This window comes from Gymnodraco acuticeps, unplaced genomic scaffold (genome assembly GCF_902827175.1).
Source record: "Gymnodraco acuticeps unplaced genomic scaffold, fGymAcu1.1, whole genome shotgun sequence".
NCBI classification, from domain to species: domain Eukaryota; kingdom Metazoa; phylum Chordata; class Actinopteri; order Perciformes; family Bathydraconidae; genus Gymnodraco; species Gymnodraco acuticeps.
The window spans coordinates 3,304,408-3,330,492 of record NW_022990023.1 but is presented as its reverse complement, the minus strand read 5'-3'; the positions used below and the strand labels follow the sequence as shown (position 1 = coordinate 3,330,492).

The following is a 26,085-nucleotide window of genomic DNA, read 5'->3' as shown; positions in this document are numbered from 1 at the left end:
ATTTACAGATCTGCGAAAAAACCCAAGAGAAAATGTGCCAAACTTACACAACAGTAGAAACTACAGGGGGTAGCAGCTGCATTCATCAAATCTGAAATGTTGGTAGGCCTATTTTTAGATCAGAGAGTGTTTTGAAGTGCTTATTACAGAAAAAAAGCCTTTAAAGTCACACAATATTTCTTAGCTTTTAGTACAAGTGAACAAAATAAGATTCTGGCATTCACCTATTGCCATTTGATTCTATCATTTTCTCGAAATGAACAAAACATAAAACAAATGACAAAAGCAAGAATATACATTAATCCTCTTACAAAGGGAATATTTATACGTGTGTTAACAAGGAGTTTACTGCTACAGCCTAACCTACTTGCAGGAGCGGATCTAGACAAATATTCATGGGGTGGCAAGAGGGTGGCAGGAGATTTTGAGGGGTGGCATCCCCTGACAGAAGTATATGCTGATTTAAATCGCAATCATATCAATCAATTAGGGGTGTAACGGTACCCGTACTGAAATTATTCGGTACGGGCCCTTCGGTTCGGTACACGTGTGTACCGAACGAATATAGCGTTAAACGTAAAAAATTTAGAACATGAACAACTTTCTGGAAGTAATCTCAGGTATATATCATAGAGCGACCAAGTCATTTCATTGGACGAGAGGCATACTATGAGAGCTGGTCACAGGGATGCGTTCAAATGTAGTCAGTAATTTGAGGAACTGTCGAAATGGCGAACGCAGATAAAGTTGAGCTCGAAAATCCTCCAGCATCATTGAAGTCTCCGGTTTTGGAACATTTTGGTTTCGCAGTTACATATGACGGACAAAGACAGGTGGACCGAACCAAAGCTGCTTGTCGGCATTGTTCAACTAACATTGGTTACGCGGCTGGCAATACATCAAACTCATTTGAAAAGGCATCACCCGAATGTGAATATCACCGGTACCAAAAGAAAAAAGACTGAAGTGCAAACCCAACTCCCACTAGCATTTAAGCCTCCACCACTCGCAGAGAGTTCAGACCGAGCCAAAGCTATTACAAACTCCAAATACCCTTATGTTGCCATGTTAGCAAAGCGCTACCTGGCTGTATCTGCTGCCACTGTCCCTAGAGAGGGTGTTCTCCACAGCAGGAGGCATTGTTAGTGCCAGCAGATCTGCCATTTCAGCAAGCAATGTGGACAAGTTCATCTTTCTTTAAACAACATGAAAATACAATGACAAGCAAGTCCTAATGTCAAGCTGGCTGCTTAGGTACTAGTACAGTTCAAATACAGATTATTTCAGTTCATCGAAATGCTGCACCTTAATGTTTATTTTACTATATTTTGTATTTATTTGAATACATTAGTCACAGTTTAATAATAATTTTAATTTTTTTTTTAATGTTTTGTGATAATTTTTTCTGCTGTACCGAAAACGTAACGTAACGAACCGAACCGAACCGTGACCTAAAAACCGAGGTAGGCCTACGTACCGAACCGAAATGTTTGTGAACCGTTACACCCCTACAATCAATGTTAACTTGGAAAGCCACCAGGGCTCGACATTAAGGACTGCCCGATGGCCCGGGGCCATCTAGTATTTAGCTCGGGCAATGAAGCCTCACCTGCTGGTTGCCCGATCGGCAATCTATTATGCCAGTATCATGCAGCTCACGGATCCAGTAATGAGAGACCCGACAGTAAAACTAAACTTATCTATAACTAGTTTAGGTAGTTTGAGAGGTAATTAAAATAGCTACGTGTGATATTCTAACCTAAAGTGTGTGTTTTGTCCGCTCACCGCTGCATGTGATCATGCAGAGCTGCGTGTCGACTCGTCAGCAGCAGCTGATCTCTCTCTCCCGTCAGATTAGACTTCACTCGCGTTTATGTCCATATCGATCAGATCCAGCTAGTTCTAGCTAATGATATGACTACCTGCTTATTAAAAGACACCTAAACAATAAGTGTCGCTATGCAACCGGATGAGGCCACAAAGTATAGCGCAGCATTATGCATTTGTTTACATGCCCACCGGAACCCCGAGGCATTACCAACAGATCAACGCACAATCAACCCATACAGGACATCTCTTTCTCCACATTAAGTGTTAGACATTAGAATTGACTATTCTTGTCTGTCACATACTCTTCTTGTCTGTCACATAAGTGGTGCAACTGAAGCGGTATTGCGCTAAAGGGAAATTATTTTGACCGAAGATATTTAGATTTGCCGGCTAACGGGAACTCTGACGTCGCCATTTTGTGTGCTTCGCGGATGCGCTCGGCTCCTCTCGACTGCTGCTCGGGTCTGCTCGGTCAGCTTCCGGATGAGGAGGCATTCGTTCGACCAATTTAGATAACATTACAAACATTTTTAACAGGGGCCATAATAGTGTAAATAATGTTTGTTTTGGCAGTTATAACTGAATGTAATGTTTTCTACTTTTTTTACATCTGGGAAGGCATTTGCCTTCATCAGATGGAAAGTGTCTTGAAAGTGTCTTGACCAACAGTATTTCTTAAAGCTATGCAGGGCATGCAAGCGAGCAAACACAAACAAGAACAAACAAACAAGTGAAATTAAAAATAAAATTGAAATTGTACAATATAATATTGTGGTGGTTCATCTTATAATTCAGTCTAGAGAATGCACCAGACAGCATCTAAGACCTGCAACGATCTAAATGTTCTAGGGGGAGGCCCCCCAAACCCTTCGTGCGTCATTTTGTCCGCGCGCATTTTTCAGGGCAATCTCTATTGGGCTCAGGGCCATCTGTAAATTAGCTTAGATGGCCCATAGGGCCATCTCCCAAAATCCTTAATGTCATGCACTGGCCACAATATTAATATTTTAACTCAATCACATAGGTGATATTATTGTGGCACATCAGTAAAGCCTTACATATAAGGTGGCAAACGTAATTTAATGAATTTTAACTGAACAATAACTGAATGAGTTTGTCTCACTCTTAGACGAGCAGGGGTACCAAATCTATGCAGACTGCTGCAATAAGTACATTAATTAACTGTCTCATCGATGTTTGTCTGAATGAATATGATACTATTAACAATCATATTATTCCTATCAGCTGTCAATCACTGTTAATAAATAATAATAATAATAGATTTAATTTGTTAGCGTTTTTACAGGTGCTCAAAGACGCTTTACAGATATAGTGAAGAACTGTTATGATTCACATATTCATTTATTATTGAATAAACTATATTTTTTGGAGGAGTTAATGATGAATGTTCATCAAGATGCTTGCTTGCCCTCCTTCAAATTTGAAAACAAGTAATTATATCATTATTGATATACAGTTACAACCTTGACTTTACATCAGAAAGAACAAACATTAAAGAAGTGACTAACTGCATCAGTTAGGGTTAAAAAAAACGTGTATTCAGCTAAAACATCGCTGCAGTTATGATCCAGTGGAAGGTCCTTACCTACTGGCCTAGTTAAATCAAAGTGGTTACTTTCTGTTGGCTGGGCAGTGTAGTTTTACACACCGTCTTATTTTACTTTCTCAGGACTTAAAACTGTTTTTTAGGGGCAGACCCCCTCAAAGAAAAAAATATATACACGCATACAAGGTCATCATCTTAACAGTTTGTTATTCTCATCGAGTCATCCGTGAGCAGAGCATCAAGTTGGCATGTCTATTACAGCTGAATGCGGCGATTACTATTTTGTTCAGCAAAAAGCCTCACAAACTTATTAAGATCAACAGCTGTAGTGCGTTTTGATTCAATGCTGAGTACAGCCAAACTGACAGTCTCTTCTCTGTCATTGTAGACCGCAAATACCTCATTCCTTCAGTGCTTGGGTCCGAATGCTTCTCGTTTTGCGCCGTCCCCCGGTTCAAGTGAATTCGCCACCAATCATATTTCCACTCTCGCGCCAGGACCGGGGGAGGGGTTACATGACGTGCATCTTGTGCTGCATTCACTTGCACTCGGACATTAGAGACTTTCTCTCATAAATGTCCGATGAGCCACAACTTTTCTTTCAAAACAAAGATGCCAACTGGGGTGGCAAGGCTATTGTTTAGGGTGGCAGTTGCCACCCCATGCCACCCCGGTAGATCCGCCCCTGCCTACTTGGTCTGGTATAGGGTTGCCAACCATCCCGTATTAGCCGGAACGCCCCGTATTTAAGGCCAAAAGGGGCGTGTCCCGTACGGGACTTTGTTTGTCCCGCACTCAAAAGGGAAAGGGAAAAATAAAAATAAAGGGAAAAATAAAAAATATTTTTCTGTTTGCGCGCAATGCAGTGTGTCTGTCTAACCCTGTGTGTTTGTGTGCTGTATGCGAAGGGTGCTAGGGCCGCTCAGTTGATAGGGCAGGCACAATGCTCGCACGTGTGTGTGAGAGAGAGTCAGTCAGCTGATTGATGGGAAAATGCTGGGAAAATGGTTGGTTGAAGGATAACATTAAGTCTAATAATGATGTACCATGCATGTTCACATCATGTATACTTGGCATTACTTAATACCATTTTTCAAATATTTTATTTTTGAACAAAATAGCCAATTGTACATCGAGGTGCCCAGATGTCCCTAGTGCCCACCTATCCGATTTGAACATGCTGATGTACAATGTGATGTAGTAGCCTAATGCAGGTGTAAGATCATTGTGTTTGTATTGTGTTATAGGTATGCATAGTTTTCTATGCATTTTGTGTTACGGTGGGCAGGAAGCAGGACCCAAATGCAGATTTAAGTGACAAAAATAATTTCTTTATTTCAAGGCTACAATATACATAAAGACAGAACAGAACACTCACCGCAGACCAAGTCATTACACAAGATGAACCGACACTGAACACAGGAAGAGACAAGACTAAATACAGGAAGGGGTAATCACAAGACGAGACACAGCCGGGCAGGGGAGGAGAAACACAAGGCCACAGGTGAAAACAATCAGACAACTAGACACACCAGGGAAACTAATGACGGGAGGAAAAACACAGGAAGAAGGACCAGACAATATACAAGGATGAAAATACCCATAACCAGACATACAAAACTACAACACAGACAGATCCTAACAGTACCCCCCCCCCCCCAAGAGACGGATCCCAGACGTCCCAAAACAAAACCACAAAAAGTCCAAAACCACAAGCAGGGTGGGTGGAGGGGGTCCGGAGGAGGAACGTATCGCTAGGCTACCAGGGTGGGTGGAGGGGGACCGGAGGAGGGACACAAAACTAGGGCCAACAGGGTGGGTGGAGGGGGTCTGGAGGACGGGCTTGGGCTGACAGCCCAGGGGCAAGGCAGAGCTTGAAAAGGGGGTTATGGAGGGACGAAGGCAGTGGCAGGAAGAGTCAGGGGGCCGAGCCCGAGGACGAGGACCGCGGCACTCCGGGGGCAGGGCTCGAGGGCGAAGACCGCGGCTCTCAGGGGGCCGGAAGGACCCCCAGTGGAACTTCCATCGGCATAGGACATGGGATTGGCAGGACCCCCGGCAGGAGAGTAGACGGCGGGACCCCCAACGGGACAGGACATGGGATTGGCAGGACCCCCGGCAGGAGAGTAGACGGCGGGACCTCCAACGAGACAGACATGGAGTTGGCAGGACCCCCAGCGGAACCTCCAACAGACCAGGACATTGGGTAGGGACTTGAGACGTGACTCAAGTAGGGACTCGAGAGGAGACTCGAGAGGGGAACCAAGGGGGAACTCGAGAGGGGAACCCAGGGGGAACTCGAGAGGGGACTCGAGAGGAAACTCGAGAGGAGACTCGAGAGGGGAACTAGAGAGGGGGCTCCAGAGGGGAACTAGAGAGGGGGCTCCAGAGGGGACTAGAGGAGAGACTAGAGGAGGAACTCGAGAGGGGACTTGAGAGGGGAACTAGAGAGGGGACTCGAGGAGGGACTAAAGGAGGGAACTCGAGAGGGGACTCCAGAGGGGACTAGAGGAGAGACTAGAGGAGGGACTAGAGGAGGGACTAGAGGAGGGACTAGAGGAGGGAACTCGAGAGGGGACTCGAGGAGGGACTAGAGGAGGGACTAGAGAGGGAACTCGAGAGGGGACTCCAGAGGGGACTAGAGGAGGGGCTAGAGAAGGGACACGAGAGGGGACTCGAGGGGGAACTGGAGAGGGGACTGTGGCAGCTGGGGCCGGGCCCATGGCTGCTGGGGACTGTACTAGGTCTGGAACCATGGCCGGAAATATGGCTGTATGGGCCGGCTCTGAAGCCAGAAACATGGCTGTATGGGCCGGCTCTGGAGCCGGAATTGAAGCCAGAATCATGGCTGTAAGGTCCGGTTCTGAAGCCGGAAACATGGCTGTAAGGTCCGGTTCTGAATCCGGAAACATGGCTGTAAGGTCCGGTTCTGAATCCGGAAACATGGCTGTAAGGTCCGGTTCTGAAGCCGGAAACATGGCTGTAAGGTCCGGTTCTGAATCCGGAAACATGGCTGTAAGGTCCGGTTCTGAAGCCGGAAACATGGCTGTAAGGTCCGGTTCTGGAGCCGGAAACATGGCTGTAAGATCCCGTTCTGAAGCCGGAAACATGGCTGTATGGGCCGGCTCTGGAGCCGGAACCATCTCCATTTGTGCCTTTTTGAGGACAGCCTCTTTGTCCCTTTTAGCCAAGGTCCTACTCCATTCAGCATAATGACACTGAAGAGTGTACTCTAGGGATAACAAGTCCAAATCAAAATTAAAATCCGCTGGGTCCATTGTTGGTCGGTTCGTAATGTTACGGTGGGCAGGAAGCAGGACCCAAATGCAGATTTAAGTGACAAAAATAATTCCTTTATTTCAAGGCTACAATATACATAAAGACAGAACAGAACACTCACCGCAGACCAAGTCATTACACAAGACGAACCGACACTGAACACAGGAAGAGACAAGACTAAATACAGGAAGGGGTAATCACAAGACGAGACACAGCCGGGCAGGGGAGGAGAAACACAAGGCCACAGGTGAAAATAATCAGACAACTAGACACACCAGGGAAACTAACGACGGGAGGAAAAACACAGGAAGAAGGACCAGACAATATACAAGGATGAAAATACCCATAACCAGACATACAAAACTACAACACAGACAGATCCTAACATTTTGAGGGTTTTGGGGGGTTTGACCCCCCAATTTTTTTTCTAACCCTAGGGGCTGGCTCATCCAAAAATAATTAAATAACATAACCCTAACATAACCCTAAATCTGAAATAAAGTAACAAAAAAAAGTAACTAAATCCGCCAGAAAATCGAAAAGCGGGGGACACATGCATATGTCCCGTTTATCCATTTCTAGAAGTTGGCAACCCTAGTCTGGTGACCCCTAGCTAACGGCAGCTAATGTTAGCTAACATTAGCTAACGTTAGCTACATTTAGAAAGACTTTGCAGTATAACAGACATTTCCCAGTATGTCTGTTGACTTTGTAACCCTTCTTCTTTTGTCCTAGTGAGCACAACATTTTAGTGTTGACATTATTCCAATACAGTTGGCCGAATTTCAAGGCCCCTATAAGCCTAAGCCAAATTGCCACCAAAACACACTGTTATTTCATGCCTGAAAACAATTCCGTTGAACATTTATTGCATTAACTGCGTTTATATTAACTGTTTTATCAACAGTGGGATTGTTAACACTGACATATCTACAGTAGCCTATATTATTAATATGGAGTCACCGGAGTGAATTTGTCAGAGACCATCAAGAGATTTGAGCATCTGAAAACCAGTGGCGGGGTTGTTAGTTTTTTTGTCTTCCTCAGCAGATCTGCTCCAGTTGAAAGTTGTCCAGCTGCCATTTCTAGTTAGTTTAGAGTCCTTCCTGTCCACTAATGTGCCTTGAATATTTCCTGCAACTAAGCTTCCTCTATAGATACTGAAAAAAACTGAAAATTGTTAGGAATATATCATACCTTCCTCTGTAATCCCCAGATTTCTATCATTATTTCCCATGTTCCTCTTGTCAGCCACTCTCAGAATATATTTTTATTTCTCTAATATTTGTAAAGGGAGCCATTTGCATCACACAAAGCAACAACCTAATAACATGTATTCTCGAAGTGAGAGTTTTTTTTCTCTCTGCCAAGTTAAAAACAATTTCAATTATTCATTTGTTTCAGCAGTGAGCTTGTCAATTATTTCTCTTCTCTTGAGTCCAGTGATGCAGTGCTTTAGCTCCCTTATAATTGGAGATGAAATATCTAGCGAGCTTTGAGTGCAGCATGAGAAAGAGCTGCTTTTTAGGCAATGCAATATACATGATGTGTCATGTGGGACATCCACGGCTGAATTACGCAACCTCGAGCTGAGAGTGGTACCCTGAAAACTACTTTAACACCCAAGGAGACTGTGCTGTTGTTTAAAGCAACTCACATGAACTCTTGGGATTAGTCCGTGTATCCTTCAGGATGCATTTGTGGTCACAAAAGCAATGTTTTATGCAACAGAAACATAATTGAAGATGCGACCTCCAAGCATCATACCAACCTTTGCCATTTGAATAATAACATAATGTTATCTTCACTGCTTTGATTAATTAATTCACTGACATTTTAAGAAACTAAGTGCTGTTACTGCTCAAGATAGCAGAGGATATAACCTATAAAAAGCCTGAATCCCACTTTTCTCCCCCTTGCTGCACATTCATTTCTGCTACATAATGCACAGTGGGTAGCTGAAATCCCAAGGCATTGCCAAAACAGAGGACTCATCAGAATGCTAGAGAGCAAGGTGTGAAGTGTCAAAGTTGGACATACAGCCAGCGCATGTCTGCCACGCTTCCTCTGACACTCATCCTACACCATTGGCTGTGCGAGGAGTGATTGACTGCGAGGTTGATTATGCTTCTTCCAGCCAGGTGGTTGGCAGGAATGAGAGACACATATCACCAGATTGCTGCATCAGCCAAAGTGTGAGGCCACAGTTTCTGGCATGAGTGTCTGGACGAACATCACAGGAATAATAAAAAGATGCAGGGATGTCAATCATCGCCCAAAATGTTTTTTTTTTCTCTCTGCCCATTTGTTGGCAGAAGTCTCTCCATCTTGTATTTTGTAGGCTCTTGCCTTTTTGAGCAAATGCTGAGATGGAAGACAGGCGAGGCTGCAAGGGTAACAAAAAAACTTGAAGATTCTTGGGATCTTGTGGGAGAGGGTGGGGGAGTCTTTGATGTTTTGGAGTTTTATATAGAGGCAAATAACACACTTTGATATTTCATAAGCCATCTTTGCTAAAAAAAAAACTAAAAAGAGTTGCAGTTATTTTAGCTGCAGATATTTGTTATACACAACACAGTTTCTGGATCTGCTGAGTGAATTTCTGTCCTGTTTGATTTTCTGAAGAAGATAAATCAGTGTTTGGATGAACATAAAAGGTAATGTATTCATAAAAGCTGTGATGAGTGCAGCTGTCTCCAGCATCTGACATCCAATCTGAGACAAGCCGCCTAGGGAGGTAGGACCATCCTCCACTGTGAGAGTGTGTGTGTGAGTGTTTGTGCATTGATGTTTACAGGGAACAACAAAGAATTTATTGTCTGACAGAATACAATTTAGATTTCTGTGAAGTGAATCACTGCAGCATTATTTCTAGTTCTAAAGATGATATTGCCTTAATAACTTAGACTGACTAACAGGCCCATCAATACTTAATGAATCAAACTTTGCTTTAATATACAGGAATATGTAAGTCTTGCAGCTAAAAGCAACATTACGCAACTATTTTATCAGCTTTGAAGACATTTTAATTCTGCACAAAACAAAATTATTATTTACTCATCACAAATTCTTACTACATCCAAAATGGTCAAATGTAATCTTCATCACAACATTTGAGGAGTAATTTCAACATAAATTAGCTTTCATATCTAATTTGTCTGCCGTACAACAATCTGTATTACCCTATATATATGTGTCAATGAATTTGCACCACAAACCAAGACTGACATGTAATTTAAAATAGCTTCACACATTGGAGCAGGCTTATGCAGGATCATCCCATAATCACTTCCCCCAGAATGCCATCCACGTTCAGTTTGTCCCTCCTTCTAGACTGCTCCATATGTTGAAAAAACACCCCTTCCTAGCGGTAAAAATGCAGCATACTGTACATATGGCTGCTCTACTGATATCATTTCCATTGGTTTGCTAATGATTAGGGTTTGAAAGCCTGGAAGACCATTATAACAGGAGGCAGAGCAGCCCCCCCTCATTGTTGCTCCACTCTGCGAGGCCTCCTGCTTGGAGAGCAGTGCCACACGATGTAAATCCACATCAAAATCCTAATGCGCCGCATGTCGAGTCAGGTGTGCGGTGGAGTCCAGGGGTTGCTGATGCATCAGATGTGTTTTGGTTTGCTGTGGATGTAAGGTTCATCTGGAGGCAGCCTTGGGACGAGGCTTGTTATTCTCCTCAGTGAGACACGAGGCACACACTCTAATTAGAACACATCTCCTGGTGAGAGAGACGCTGAGGTCTGACTACTGCTCCAATCGAATCAGCTTTCTACCTCAATTTAGCCGCTCCACAGAAAACAGACTCCCGCTCGTCTGACAAACGGATGCAACAACGGGGAGATGGCATTGCACAACTGTTCAACTGTTGTCTAATTTGGACGACTTTGCAGGATTTCACAGATCTGAATCTTGAAAGGGCACGTGGCCAACAACAATCTCACATTTCTGTCGACGTCCTCTCACTCTCTGCTGTAGACGAGTTAAAAAAGGGTGGGCAGGCAGCTGTTGATGTGTAACAGAGATGCAAGGATCTGAATGCAAATGAAAAAAAGATTTATCGTGCGTTTACACTGGCCAATGACATGGTAACATTTAGAAATACATTTCGATTAAAGGTCCCCTATTATACTCTTTTGCAACAATATATTATAGGTCTCAGATATAAACAAAACATGTCTCTGAAGGGTTTGGCTCTAAATACCAAACAGATAATGCGTTGTAGCATCCCATAATCCAACCCAGTCTCATGGCATTTCGTGTTCACCAACACGATTTTTAATCTATTGATTCGTGTTCACCAACACGATTTTCCCCTTTTTTTCGTGTTGCACAGCACGATTTTAAAAGCAATGTATTTCTACTGGTAATGTGTTTCGTGCCTGCAGCACTTCTTTTTCTCCGGTCGGGTCGTGGAAGATCGGAAGCTGTGTGGTTCATAAAAACATGTTTTTACTCAATATCAAGCCACAGTTATTGCTTTTATTTTAAATCGTATAATTTCGGACTTTTGTTGCCGTCTGTGAGGAAAATAAATGGGGCTCAGAGCCTCAGGATACTGAAATCTGTATTTTTTAAATCTTTTTTTCCTTCTAATTTGTTATTCTTTTCAAAATAACACACTGTTATTTACTCACCAATAACACACAATTATCCTTGCTTTTATTTATTGGTTTAATTCCATAATTTCGGGCTTTTTTGGCGTCCGTCAGGAACTGAATTTCAAAATAAAAATAACCGGAAACAGACGTAGGCATTTCGAGCGATTACCCAAGATCCTCAGCTATGGTTTAAGCTCGCTGATTGGATGTTTTAGCTGCAATGCATGCTGGGATTTGGTGTTTATATTATATGAAATCCGGAAAACATTTTAAAAGAATAAAATAATACTTAATTCCGAGTGTTCTTGCTTTTCTCTTTGAAAGTCATCACATAACGGCATTGTAATACACGGTTCGGCTGCATTACATATTACAGATCTGCTGTAGTTCTTTATTTATAGAGCCCTGATGAGAAGACCTTTGGAAAAACTGAAGAAATGCCGCCGAAACTGAATACTTGACGTGGATCATAAATATATCAACAATTAAACAACATCTTCCATTTCTCTTCACACAATACGTCTCCTTGCAGTATCAACACTAATTCGGCTGACTTTTACATTTGATCTAATTCATAGATAGGTTATATTTACACCATAACGGTGCACAGCTGATATAAAGGACTTGTAGTTTTTAAAGATATTACTGATTTTCTTTGAATGTAAGAATGTAAATACTGAGTCTGAAATAGTATAGCAATATGCTGTAAAATTATGTGAAAGCATGAATAAAACTACACATCTTCAGATGTTGTACATACATAAGTGTCCTACACTAATAATATAATCAAAAAGTTATTATGGCTGTGTGTACCTTGTGTGCACCTCCTAGTGGTTAAAGCACGTTATTGAATTATTGTTGTTATGTGTTATATTTGATTAAAAAAATATTAAGAGTACATACTTTCATAGGGGGAAAGTAGAAGGTCTGTGATAGAAATATAGAATATAAAAAATCAAGAAGATACTATAAGTGATCTCTACAATAAAACAGTTTAGTGCAGGATGTACAAAGATATTAATAGGAGGCGGTGCAAAACAGAAAAACGAATTAACCTTTATTTAAACATTAAATAACAGATTAAGGTCTTCTTTTAAATAAGAAAAAAACTTTGGGAGTATCTATCTACAGATAAATATTAAGCCTGACAAAGTACTTAACGTCTAATATATTGCTTTTCTGCAATGTTAACTATGTTGAAGCACTTCTTTTTTTTTTATTAGTAGAGAATAACGAGTAATGAATATACTTTATTACTCGTTTCCATTCATGTCAATTGCAGATACATGTTTAGTCTTCTCAAGCACCAACTATCAAATATCTCTCCTGATTGTTGGCACTTGACAATCACCTTACCTGAATTTTACTCAGGTGTAACTAAAGTCTGATTTAAGGGTTGTTTATATTTCACATAATTAATCAGAATCTGCAAAGTAACTCAAATAAGTGTAGTGGAGTAAAAATACCAGGTTAACCTCTGAATTGTAGTGGAGTATTACAAAGTAACAATGAGCTGTCATGTGGGTATATATTAATGCTTCTAATTCTACTGTAGAATTACAATGTAACAATGAGCGGTCATGTGGGTATATATTAATGCTGCGCATTATGGACACAAGCGATTTTCACCTATTTATTAATTATATGTTTTACATTTGATAACACCAATGTGTTTAATACTGGCAACTTCTAATTGTGGGAAAAACGAAAAGTAGAGACGTGCCATAGAACATTTTGCGAAACACAATAGCCAGCATGTGTAGTTCTGTGGGGGCGTTCGATTCCAGTTTTGGATAGTCTGGCGTGGTTTCGTTCCATTTCAAACAGCTGTTTAACCTTGGCGCACTGCCACTCCAACATCCAATCCCAAAGTTTGAAGATTAATCACGAGGACTGTAGTCCTAAACGATAGTAATGGTACAAATCTCAACCTGTCGTTCAATGGACAGCTTCCCCCCCCATCTATGTATATACTCACATTTTAGACTCTGTTACTAACTGTATATCTGTAGACTTGGTATGTCTTAAATGTCTGGTTAAGATGTATTAGAACGAAATCTAAAATGAAAATTGTAAATAAGCAATCTGTATGTAAAAAAAACCCCACCTGTATGTAAATTGTAAATAAGCCATATGTATGTCAAATATGTCTTATATGTCTTAAATGATATGATGAATTGGAAATGGGGGACCCTGATGTAAACAAGACGAAAGTCTTTCTCTGGTCTGCATCTCCTTAACAATTGTATGTTTTGAGCTGTACTGTACTGTACCCAATATACAAGCTGTTAATAAACTTTTCAATCAATCAATCAATCAATCAATCAATCAATCAATCAATCAATCAATCAATCAATAGCTGGGGATTATGGGTAGTGTATTGTCTTCGGCCATCCTAAACTCAGAAATGTTGACAATCGCAATGATGCTGGAAATGTCCCTTATAGGCATACGTCTGTTTCCGGTTATCTTTATTTTGTAATTCAGTTCCTGACGGACGCCAAAAAAGCCATGGGAGCCTGCCTGCAGACCTCCACTCTCAGGACAGTTCCGATGCAGACCTCCACTCTCAGGACACCTCCACTGTCAGTACAGGAAGTGACGATTCTGACGCGTTTTTTCCCCGCCCACCGAAGGACTCGTTTGATGGAAGTTTTCAAATCACAATGGGTGATGAGTGATGAGTCCGCCCACCGTTCACTTTGGGTCGGCCTTGGTCAAGCCCTTTTGACCCCCCCAGGCTATTTCACCCGGTTTCTACCGGGGACATTGCCCGGTCTCGGGTGTCCCCCCACGGCCTGTGTCCAGCCCCCCCCCCCACATCCATATATTAACGGATTTTGACCATTTTTGTTGCATTTTTCTCCTCTCCTCTCACTGATCGAATGGCAAACGCGACCCACTGTCGGAGGGCCTCCACGCCGGCCCGGCCTAGTGCCGGTGTTGCAGTATAACTTGAGTCATGACAACTGGCGACATTCTATTATTTTCGTCATAGGAATCCGGGGCGTGTACATTGAGGACCCATTGTTGACTTACCATGTCGATCGCCTCGTTTGTCGTTTACGTTCATCTTTTGCTATATCTGCCTTCCTAAGATCACTTTGATGCACATTCAGTACTCGTATGTGAGGTTGCGGGTTAGAGGTGGATATCGTGACGCTTACAGGGAGGTATCGAACATTACAAAGTAGGTGACTGTGTGGATGCCTGTTCAAAATATTAACTTGAATAAATCATTTAAATTATATATTTGTGTCCGATATTCATTTGTACATTGTTCTTAATGTGATGTATAGTAGCTTTGATAGCTGTCCATACCTTCAGACAGCCTAAAAGTAAAACACAAGTTGTTTATTCACAGCCTATCAGTACAGCCGCAGCGCCACTTTCCGAACAGGAAATGCACGCAAATACAAAATAACATCGTACTGACACTTATTCTTTCACACACAGTGACGTCACGAGCTACCCACAATGCAACACGCGCCATATATATATAAATACGCCATTTTCATGGAGGTGCAAATATCCTGGAAGTGCAAATATAAACAGCTAGCTAACGTAGCAAGGCAGAGCGCACTAGGTTTTTTTTCTGAATTAACGCTTACTTCTCTTTTTAACCTCTCCCTTAGCACAAATACAATTCCTAAAGTATGGAAGTCTGCTTATGTCTTGCCTTTACTGAAAGGAGGGGAGGCAACTATTTTAAATAACTATAGGCCAATCTCGAAATTGTCAGTTCTGGCTAAAGTGCTTGAACGACTAGTGAGTGAGCAAGTAAAGGACTTTTTATGTATAAATGATATCCTGTCGAAACATCAGTCGGGCTTCAGGAAAAAACATAGCACCATCACTGCCACAATGAAAGTTGTAAATGACATCACTAGTTTTTTAGATAATAAGCAGAGTTGTGCAGCTCTGTTTATTGATCTCTCTAAAGCGTTTGACACCGTTGATCATCGCATTTTAAAACAGAGGCTACTCAGCATTGGCTTGTCCAGCCTTGCAGTGGGGTGGTTTGTGAACTACCTCTCTGAAAGGTCCCAATGTGTACACTTTGATGGGCTCACTTCTGAGTGGTTGAGCATTTCTAATGGTGTACCTCAGGGTTCTGTTCTAGGTCCACTTTTATTCTCCATTTATATTAATAGCTTGGGTGATAATGTGGAGGAAGCTACCTTACATTTTTATGCGGATGATACTGTGATGTATTGTGCAGGTACCTCAGTTAAGGAGGCTGTTGTTAAATTACAGACTGTTTTTAACACTGTTCAGACTCAGCTCTCAGCGCTTAAGCTTCTTTTAAATGTGGATAAAACCAAGTTAATGCTCTTTTCAAAAGCTAAAAAGTCACCAGAGCCTGTTTTAGATATTGTAACCATGCAAGGAAAAAAACTTGAAGTGGTAACCTCTTACAAATACCTTGGTATCTGGCTTGATGACTGTCTTTCTTTTAAACTGCATGTAAATAACCTGCTTAAAAAACTGAGGGTTAGGCTAGGTTTTTTTTATAGAAACAAGTCCTGTTTCTCTCTTGAGGCCAGGAAAAGGCTAGTCACTGTGACCTTTTTACCTGTGCTGGACTATGGTGATCTATTTTATATGAATGCGCCGGCCAATTACCTCACCAAGATAGATGCCGCCTATCATAGTGCACTAAGGTTTGTGACAGACTGTAAGACTTTGACTCATCATTGTACCCTGTATACAAGGGCAGGGTTGCTTTCACTTACTGTACGGCGGCTAAATCACTGGTATCTTTTTATTTATAAAGCAATGTTAGGGAAACTTCCGTCTTACATCTGTCCCTGATCTCACAGCGTATTGTAAATGGCTACTGCCTGAGATCTAAAGCTGTGGTTGTATTACATGTGCCAACTGCTAGGACTGTATTAGGAAATACAGCTTTTAGATGCGCAGCGCCGCTAGCATGGAACAGTCTACAAAAGGAATGGAAGCTAAGCAGTTTGATTCCATTTCATGTTTTTAAAGCTAGGATAGACGCTATACAATCAGAAAATATTGGTGTCTGTAAATGCTACTAGTATACAAACTGTAGTATCATATAATGTCCTTTGTTTTCTGTCATGTTTGTATTAATGTTTGGAACTAATTGAAGCAGGTCACCATTGTAAAAGAGGTCTATGATCTCAATGGATTTTATCTGTATAAATAAAGGTTTTGAATTGAATTGAATTGAACGACCGAAGAAATCGCTGCATGTCTTCGGATTACATCTCTGGACTTGAGGGGTGTGCTCTAGGTCGTTACTAGCGTAAACTAGAGCTGTGTGGGTTGTCGGATTGCCCTTACAGACTGCGTCGATTTTGGCTGCATCTACGTCTAATTTCTGGAAACACCAGGTGAATACCCCACTTGTCACAATAATATTATCATGCCATTGCATATATGTGGTATTTTAGAGTTGACTAGATATTGATTAAGGCAATAGACTATGATATTCAGTACAGGAAGCTTAGCAACACCTAGACGGTGTACGGCTAAACCCTTGGCCTGCTTGCACCTCGCGTAAAATGGCGGATACCGGAAGTACGGTGTACATTGTAACATCACAAAGTGGCCAAAATCTGATCATCTTCTTTTTTAGGGGATTTTAATATAAATGGATCAGGACATGGGGGAGAGAATATTTTTTCCTGAAACTTTCTGAATCTCCACAGAGAGGAGACACTTATGTATAAAATACATGAAAAAGTAGATTTTGCATATAAGTGACTTTTAAAACTTTAGTTTCTTCTCCACTTCCTTTTCCTCCAAGTGTCATCCCCACAGACCACGGATTCTACACAGGTCTGGAAATAGTTGTAGAACATGTATCATTACGTTCTTGAGACTGTGCCACAGTTGTCAGCACTTGGTTTTAATTTGGTTCCTAAACCACTGGTGATTTCGACCACTGGGACATCCTGTCGGCTGCAGAAGTTAAACTATTCTGAAGCATTAGGACTGAACGAGATGCACTGCTGAATCTGTGCCTGCAGTGTCAGCTGCTGTCTCCCTCGGATACCAGGAAACCTAATTCTATCTCATGAAATTCCCAGGCAAAAGGACAAGGAAAGCGAACTATTTTAATTTGGTGCGTCTAAAATAGAGTATGCTTGTAAAATGCACTTCCCTGTTGGCATGCATTAAAACTTGTTATTGTTAAAAATCACATGTAAAATTTACTGCATTACTGACATTTCAAGGACAGATTCATTTTTGATATAATCCAATGCTGCAGCTTCTATCTCACTTCTAGGCTCATTCAAAATCCAAAAGAGTGGATGTTTGGAGCTACATTAACCAACAGGGAGCCTGTGGGTGAATTACATTATGTGATGTACATCAGCGTGACATTTAAACATTTAAAGTTTCTCTCCAACCCACGTGCTGGATTTAACTTATTTCTTGGTGTTTCAAAGAAAAGTTGAACTTATCTATTTAGATTTTCACCCTCACCCCTACATTTAAAAAAAAATATTGCTGCTTCAAGTATTAATCAATATCAGATCACAATGTTCAGAAATCATTATCAGGTGAGCTCTAAGCCTGTTTCTAAAACTATCTAAGGACTCTGCAAGATAAAAAAATAACAATATGTGTCTGCTCCTGTCCTTGAAGGCTTATTATTAGTCTCAGCAAAAACTAGCGCTTATGAACAGTTCACCATAATATTGATCCATTCAGCTCCTTCAAGTCTTTTCAGCATTAAATAATGACCAGGCTGCTCCACAGGGATCACATCATGTGAATTGTACTGTATAGGAAATAATCCAAACATTCAACACATTCAAAATTAATAGGGAGATGTAGTCATAATGTTTCATAATCAACACGATATTCACACATCAGCTTTAACAAATACTCATTAAGCTTAACAAGCACCTCATTAGCAGTGCAAATAGGTCAAGTCATGGTGCTCGGAAATGCAAGGGATTTGATGATTTGCATGGGCTGCTTCCTGAGGGAATTCATATCTGAAAAGAAAGCTGAGTGTTTGTGTATGTGTGCGAGGAGAGAAAAAAAGAGAGTTTTGACCTGCACAATCTCTGGAGAGCCGTTCACTAGCAGAATCTAATCAGAGTCTGGCTGCTGCTTGTTCTCCGGGATTGCTCCTCGCCAGCCCTCAGGCCTAATGAGGACCCATGTGTACCATCGAGAGAGAGATGCAGCTCTCGGTGACGACTGGATAGACGCTCACCTGCGCTGGCTCTAAAAAAACCCCAGAAATGAGCTGCTGGCCGGCATGATGATGACAAGCAGGGCATCAGAGGTGGTGCAGCTGTACTGACTGCACGCCCCAGCCTGAAGGTCCTGTGAGTTTAATGAATGTTGGGACGGGGAGAGAGAGAAAGCAGACGTCTGTGCTGTGAGGGCGTCACTGAGCGGAGCGCCTTTTGGGATTCTTCTCTTAACAATGTGAGCATTTGCAGTAGATGCAAAGAATGAGGAAGGAGACAGAGAGTTTGAAAATATAGCAGAGTAAAAACAAAAGCAGGTTTTAAGCCTCCCCGGCTCCACTTTCAGTATTTCTATGTCAAACACAGAGAAATCTTCAAAGCACACTCTGTTACATGCAAATTTCAGTAAGGCTTCAGATGAAAAAGAAGTATTCAAACAGATGAAAAGTACTAGACTTCTGAGGTAGGAAGATAACAGCGAGGACCAACATGTTCTACATTTCACGGAGAGCCAAATCATTATTAATGAATCTTATTAGTTAAGGAAACTCGTAGATCAATGTTCTAACATCTAATACTTGAGATACACATTAACATGCTGAGTAAGTCTCTGCTGCTCTGTATTCTGTACCTCAGTGAATCCTCACAAGTCTATATGCACTGTCGATGTGTTTGCTTGTGGATCTACATTTTAGGATGTTGATTTAATAATCATTGCATAGCTCTAACAGGGTTCCTGTGAAATACTACTGATGTATACAAGGGAAGAAGTAGACAGCCTCTAACTAACCTTACACTTAAAGTCTTCTTTTTAATTTACAGCCTATTATTGCAAAAATACTTTTATTTTACATACCAATTTCTCAATGCCTTGCCAAACAATATTTGCCCATAACCTCGAGTCATATTCCTTATTCAGGTACATCACATTCACATATCACACGTATTTATGAAGAGTTTGCCACAATATTATTACTGACGGTAACACTGTACCCCGTGTATCTTATCATTATTCCAAGATCATACTGACATAAATAATCCATATTTGAGAAACCCGTTTTTCCTATTGCTAGTTTAAAGAATATATATATAATCTATCTATAAATAGTCCTTTCTCATGCCTTGTCACATTCCCGTACTCACTAAATAAATGAATAAAATAGTGTCACTTATTTCAAATAAATAGTGTCACTCAGTGTCACTTATTTCTCATTTCTCTTTGAGCACACCTATTCCCCATGGTTTCCCTTGTACCTCGAGTCATATTCCTTATTCAGGTAAATCAAATGTATTTATGAAGAGTTTGCCACAATATTATTACTGACGGTAACACTGTACCCCGTGTATCTTATCCTTATTCCAAGATCATACTGACATAAATAATCCATATTTGAGAAACACGTTTTCAGATTGCTAGTTTAAAAAATATATATATAATCTATCTATAAATAGTCCTTTCTCAAGCCTTGTCACATTCCCGTACTCACTAAATAAATGAATAAAGACATAAATAGTGTCAATTATTTCTCATTTCTCTTTGAGCACACCTATTCCCCATGGTTTCCCTACTTAAATATAGGTATTGATACCTTGTAAACTCAATAATTTCCATTTAGTTTCAAGTATACATTTAAAGTGTGATCAAAAGCTTTACCTGTAACATCATCATGTGTGATGTGGAAATTGAGTGACTGATGATAATAAGATAATCTCTTTGAACCCAGTTTATGTTTCATAAGGTAATTTCCTCTTTGTTTTAATATTGTTTCAGAGTCAGGCTTCAACTCAGGCTTTAGTATTCATACCGTGCAGCCAAACCCAACATTTCAAGCGCAATCATGTGATATGCAGTCCCAGAATGCATTTGATAACCTGCCACAGCTAGGTGTACCCTGCTTTGTCTCTGAAAAGGGATTTAAATTCCTTACACCAACGCCCACTCGTCCGCATACCACGACTGAAGCTCACAACAAAACCTTACAGAAGTATGTTTTCAGTCCCACCATGGGGGAAGGATGTAAGTGGTGTTATCTGTTCAAAAGCACACATTTCACTAACAAGAACAGGAAGGTACTGCACAGAATCAGAAGTTTTTCTTAGCTTTGCACTCAGGCATTGAACAACATTAAGATACATGGTTCAGAGGAGACAGAAATAAATGTCCAAAAATATATTTGTGCTTCTGTTTCTTTTAATTAAGTTCATGGACAAGCATTGTGGCTAAGGCATGTGATTAAATACTTTGGTAACAAAAATATAAACATGGATTTGGCAAATAAAGCACAGAGAACAAAGTGAAGCGCTGCATGTACTAACTTACAGGATTCATGCTGGAAATAAGGAGACAGAAACCCTTCCCCTCTGTATAGAAACTGATGAGACCAACAGTAAGTGATATTAGATGACTCCCACTTGCGTTATGGCTTTACATTTCAGATTTACCACCACAGTGCTGCAGCTTATTTCTCCTCCCCCTGAGGACTTTGCTGACATTTTCCAAGGTCTTGCTTTCAAGCCCTGCCTTGATTAGTGAAGCAGGTTTTAAGAAGAACTAATCCCATTCCCTGGAATGTCCTTTTTTTATAAACCAGTCAGCAAATGGGGGATCTAGTCAGCAATAATGCAGGAAAATAAATGGTGTGATCCTGAAGCTGAAATGAGGGCTATATTTGGCAACAAACAGGATGTTGGCGCTGGCTGGTAACTGATCATTACAAGTGCAAAAGCAATGTCGTCGTAGATATTCCTATATTTATTACGTCTCACTTCAAAAAATAGTACTGCTTTTCAGTTTCACTCTTAACATTTCAGGAGAGTGCTGATATTTCTCTATCCGCCTTAGCCATGTAATATCAATGCAGGCATCCTATTTTTGAATTTGTGAAATACATAAATCTTTCTCCTTCCATTTAAAAATATCACTCCAACCTCTACTCCCACTTGAAGTCATGACCCACCATTTCATAAAACTTAATGTTGTAAGGTCTATAGAAGTCCCGCAGCTGCTCAATAGCATCTCTGTCTATCTGCACATGAGTCCTGCCCTTGGACTTGCCCAGGCAGCGAGGCGAGCCGCTGCTCTCCGGCTTCTTCAGGCAGGGGAAGCCCTTGGTGCGGTTGAAGTAGAAGTGTTTGTCTGTGACAATGCGCTTTAACCCAAGGAAGTCTTGCACTCGTGCCAACTCCCCTGCAGGGTCTGTGATAAGACGCTCCCCACTCACAAAGTGGATCTGAGCCAGAGGGAAGTAGCGGAGCCAGTTTTCGAGGTGCAGAGCGTACAGGCCGATGCGAATGGCGTTCCACGACGTGTCCACAATGCCCAGGCTCTGGTTCCTGAAGGCCAGGTCCTGGAAGCTCGGCAGGTCGGGAGATTTGGTCAAGGTCTGAGTGTAGTCTGATATTGCACGGGTGACGGGGTCCCGCACCACCACGATGAGCTTGGTGTCCCGGGACATGGCGGAGATCCGGTGCGGCGTCTCCTTTGTCACAAAGTAGCTCGGTGTCTTCTCCATTGTGATTTGGCTTTCAAGAGTCCTTGGCATTAACCCTCTGAATGAAAGATGAAAACACAAAGTAAACATTCCTGAAAGAGAAAGGTTTCTTATTTACATTCACATTAAGTGTATTTTGCTGACATTTTCTTGCTGTTTTAAAATGCTCACACTCCTACAAAGGCTAACAGATTCAGACACAGAGGACAGGACGTCCTTGCATTCACTCAGTTTGAAGGAAAAGTGTGCATTTGTTCTATTATTTAGGGCAGGATTAAACAAGTGAGATGCATGGCATGAAATCGAGAGCTGAGAAGCTCGAGCTTGGCCATGAACCTAGTTTCTTGATGCAAATTATAATAGGAGACAAAGTCCTGGTAGTCTGTTGTCACAGGAGAATTGTCTTGCAGACAGCTCTCCTGCTCATCAGCGCGGCCACGTTCAAGAGTAATAAATCAGTGAATGCAAACAGAACACATATAGCACAGTGACTCTGTTAGGTTACTTCTGGGTCTCTAAACTAGGCCATTGTCGTCTTTGAAAGTGATGAATTAAACAGGTAAGCCTTCACAGAGTAAGAGTTTGAAGTTTGATCGGAAACCATCAAAGATCAAGGACAGAGTTAAAATGGAGCCTATAGAGCTTCAGGAAAAGGGTATTCCTTAATTTAACTGGTTTATCATTGGTCTACATACCATTGGAAAAGGGGTTACAAATCTTCATTACGATTTTCAAGGGTCTCAAATTGGACCCATTTCAGAAATGTTACATCCCTACACAAAGTGGCATTAAAGCTCATTCTATTATTCTCATTCTCAGGTTCATATTTGTATTCTGTGCCTCTACTGTGACATGTTTACATGCTTTAATGTTCAATTAGGTCTTTATTGTTCTCATACTGCCTGTGCTGCAGCACCTCTTTTCACCCTCTGTCTGAAACCAGAGCCCAGTCTGCTCTGATTGGGAAGCTTTCTAGTTCCCGGCCGTCCACTTCTCCCATAGGGATATAGTGCCGTCGGTCAAAATATTGGGCCAAGGGATGGCCCACTGGGTTTGGCCGGCTCTGTTGTGATTGGTCAACCTCTTAGAGATGTCCCGCCCATTAGCCTATCACGTCCAATGAGTTGGAGCGCTAGCTAATAGAAGCGTGAGTGTTAACATAGTGATGTCACTATGTTACTGAAGTAAACAAAGGACTACAATGGAGGCCTTTCAGGCAAGTGTTTGGAAGAGAAACTCCATCTAGCCATCTATCTAACCCTAACCCTAGTGGGAACTTTGGGATTTTAGCCTTTGCAGACCATTTACATGCACAGAAACCTATATAACACACCAGAGGAAAGGGAAACCCCAAAAAGCATACCAGGGTCTCTTGATGGAGATTTGGTAAGTACACCAGCCAGATGATACTGTAGTATAGCTGGAAAATGAACACCAGAGACCATAGGGCACAGACTAAAAAGGGTGCAGATGTTGTACCCAAAATCACCACTAAAATAACTTAATAGCTGCTTTAACTTGTGTCAGTATTGCATACCTTTACATTTCTATATCAACAGTATGGCCTTTATTGGTGAGTGTTATATCAGAGTTTCTTGAGAAGCTTCTGTTTGTTTTGAAATCAATACTCAAAGTCAGTGCGTTGACCTTTTTCTCACCAGCTTTGACAGCTGACAATCGAAGTGTTGTAATAGGCGAAGGGTTTACGACTCCGAGACACATATCTGAGATAAAAAGGTCTTCAGCCTCTCACCACACTGACGAATGCCAATTAGCGGAGGTCATTTCATTTCATAATTTTTTTATAAAACTGCTGAAACACATCCCTCCTGCAGGCTGCATGACAGCTGATCATTAACATGAGTGTGTTTGTGCATGATTTGTTGTCAGTGTGTATGCATGATATTTCATGACTAAATCATTTCTGGATACATCTGTAATTAGGAGTTCAAATAACGATGCAGATGTTTCATGTATGGGATACCGTATACATTATATAGAAACTCTCGTAATTAGTTGCAGATGGTTATCAATGCTTCATGTAGCATTTTAGAAAACAAATCCTTTCATTTTATATTCATTGAGATTAGTTTAATTGCTACATACAAACAAACAAGACAATAGCTCAGCTCAGGGGCCTGCCAGCAACAGAAGGCTGCATGTCGCAGTTTACACTGTTTGCCTCAAGATCTCTGACTTTTTTTGTTGTTGGGAGAAATCTGATAAATTGCTATAAGATAAATCCAAACAAGTAAACAGAGCTCATAACCTTTCCTGCAACAAGAGACAAAATGAGTCGAGAGACTGCAGAAAACACATAAAGCATGTTTGGCCACCTCACAACACCAAGGGAAGAGAGAAAGGAAATGGCAGATTTTAACAGAAAGCAGCTGACTTAATTTGGACATAATTTTCAGAGGCACTTGCACAACAATAACTGGCAGATCATTTATGTCAGATTTGGCTATTCTTTTTAATTATTTGAAGTATTTTATCAGGAAACATCCTCTAAAATAATTAAGTAGGAAAAATACATACTATGGCTTAACTCCCATCTAAAGTCACTTCACATTGAAATGTAAAATGATACAAGACTCCTGTATTTATGAAATATCTTCATCATTTTTATCATCATCCTCATTTGACATTATTTGATGTATTTACTCAGTTAAGCTATGGAGGCCAGGCATGAGCAGATACATTACTTTTGAGATACAGACAGCTGACCATCAGCACTAAATGTCCAGACGTTCCCATGAGTCTTTCAAGGCACCAGCTAAATTAAAAGTCAAATTGAAGCTGATCATTTTTTCACACCTCTTACAGACTGCAAAACAGTGAATGGTGTAATTTGGTTTTAGGTTTTGCAATTGATCCCATATTTGATTTCTTGGCTCACACAGTTAAAGTGGTGCCATTTTCAGGTTATCCCTTAGAAGATTATTTTACAGATACATATGTAGCTATACGCTACCTGTGCAGGTGGGTCATGCTCTTACCTGTACCACTCCAGACCTCTGTCATAGTTCCGGTCGAAGAAGTGTGTCTCGGTGCCAGCTGCTCGTACGTCTGGATGAATCCTTATGAACTCCAGGACAGCTCTGGTGCCTCCCTTTTTCACACCAACAATAATAGCGTTTGGTAACTTTTTATTCCCAAACTTTAAGTTACCCATGGGAGGACTGGGGGTGTCGATGTGGAGAATTGACGGAGGTCTTTGGTCGGATTTCAGCCGAGAAATCTCGACGTTGATCGGTCTCGCATCCAAAGGCAAAACGCATGAAGGTGTTTTTTGAATGCGCCTTTTGGCTCCATCGGCCAGGACGCGCTGACAGCTGGGTGTCGGATCACCTGACTTGTGCATGATGGTATCGGCAGGGAACAGTGCACAGTAGCACAGATAAGAGAGAATAAGCGATAATAAGCAAATGGATGTTCTTGTGAGCCGGTGTGAGAAGGGATGAAGTCGACTGAAGAGGAGCACGCATGCCATCTCTCCATGGATATGAACAGTGCATGGTTTTCTAATTGATTTCTGCGTTCCGTCCTTTCTGATTGTTTTAGTCGCTTAAGTGTCCGAACTGTCTCCAAAGCAGAGAATTAAGACAACTTCTGCGTCTTCTCAGTTGGTAGTCAACACTCCCATTAGTTCATCGCGGAGCGTATTAACACAATCCATCTGTGTCCAATCTCCTCAGTGCGTTAATTGAAAAAGCATCCTTCGCTGCACACTGAGTTTGGAAATGACATTCTCCTAAAAAACTCCGGGACGTCTCCATGGTCACCACGCACGAGTGAGAAGCAGTGGGAGTGCGCGCTCTCTGACAGCTCCAAACCGGCTGAGCGACAGAAAAATATTTCAACACGGTGACGTCACAGCATATTTGCATTTTGAAAAAAAAGATCATCTCTCTCTTTCAGCTGACTTTACTCACTTCTCATCTTCAAGTTCCTTTTTATGGCACAGATATATGATATAGCTGCTGCATTGCACACATTGGAGATGAGTTTATTTGCACCCCCCATATGTTAGTGTTTTTTTTCAGGCAAGGTGAGATTCAGTATGATTTGAATAGTTCAAATGAGGCTGATGTAGTTGACAAGGATGAAGCAACA

At 41.4% G+C, this 26,085-nt stretch overlaps 1 protein-coding gene across 1 annotated transcript; it reads right to left on the bottom strand.

Annotated features, from left to right (window-relative positions):
* Positions 1 to 19,394: 19,394 nt before the first annotated feature.
* LOC117544950 (heparan sulfate glucosamine 3-O-sulfotransferase 2-like) lies at positions 19,395 to 25,748 on the bottom strand. Its single transcript, XM_034214494.1, has 2 exons — positions 24,969 to 25,748; positions 19,395 to 22,027 (listed from the first exon to the last, which is right to left on the bottom strand). The coding sequence occupies exons 1-2, from the start codon at positions 25,460 to 25,462 to the stop codon at positions 21,409 to 21,411; spliced, it is 1,113 nt and encodes a 370-aa protein (XP_034070385.1). The 5' UTR covers positions 25,463 to 25,748; the 3' UTR covers positions 19,395 to 21,408.
* Positions 25,749 to 26,085: the final 337 nt, after the last annotated feature.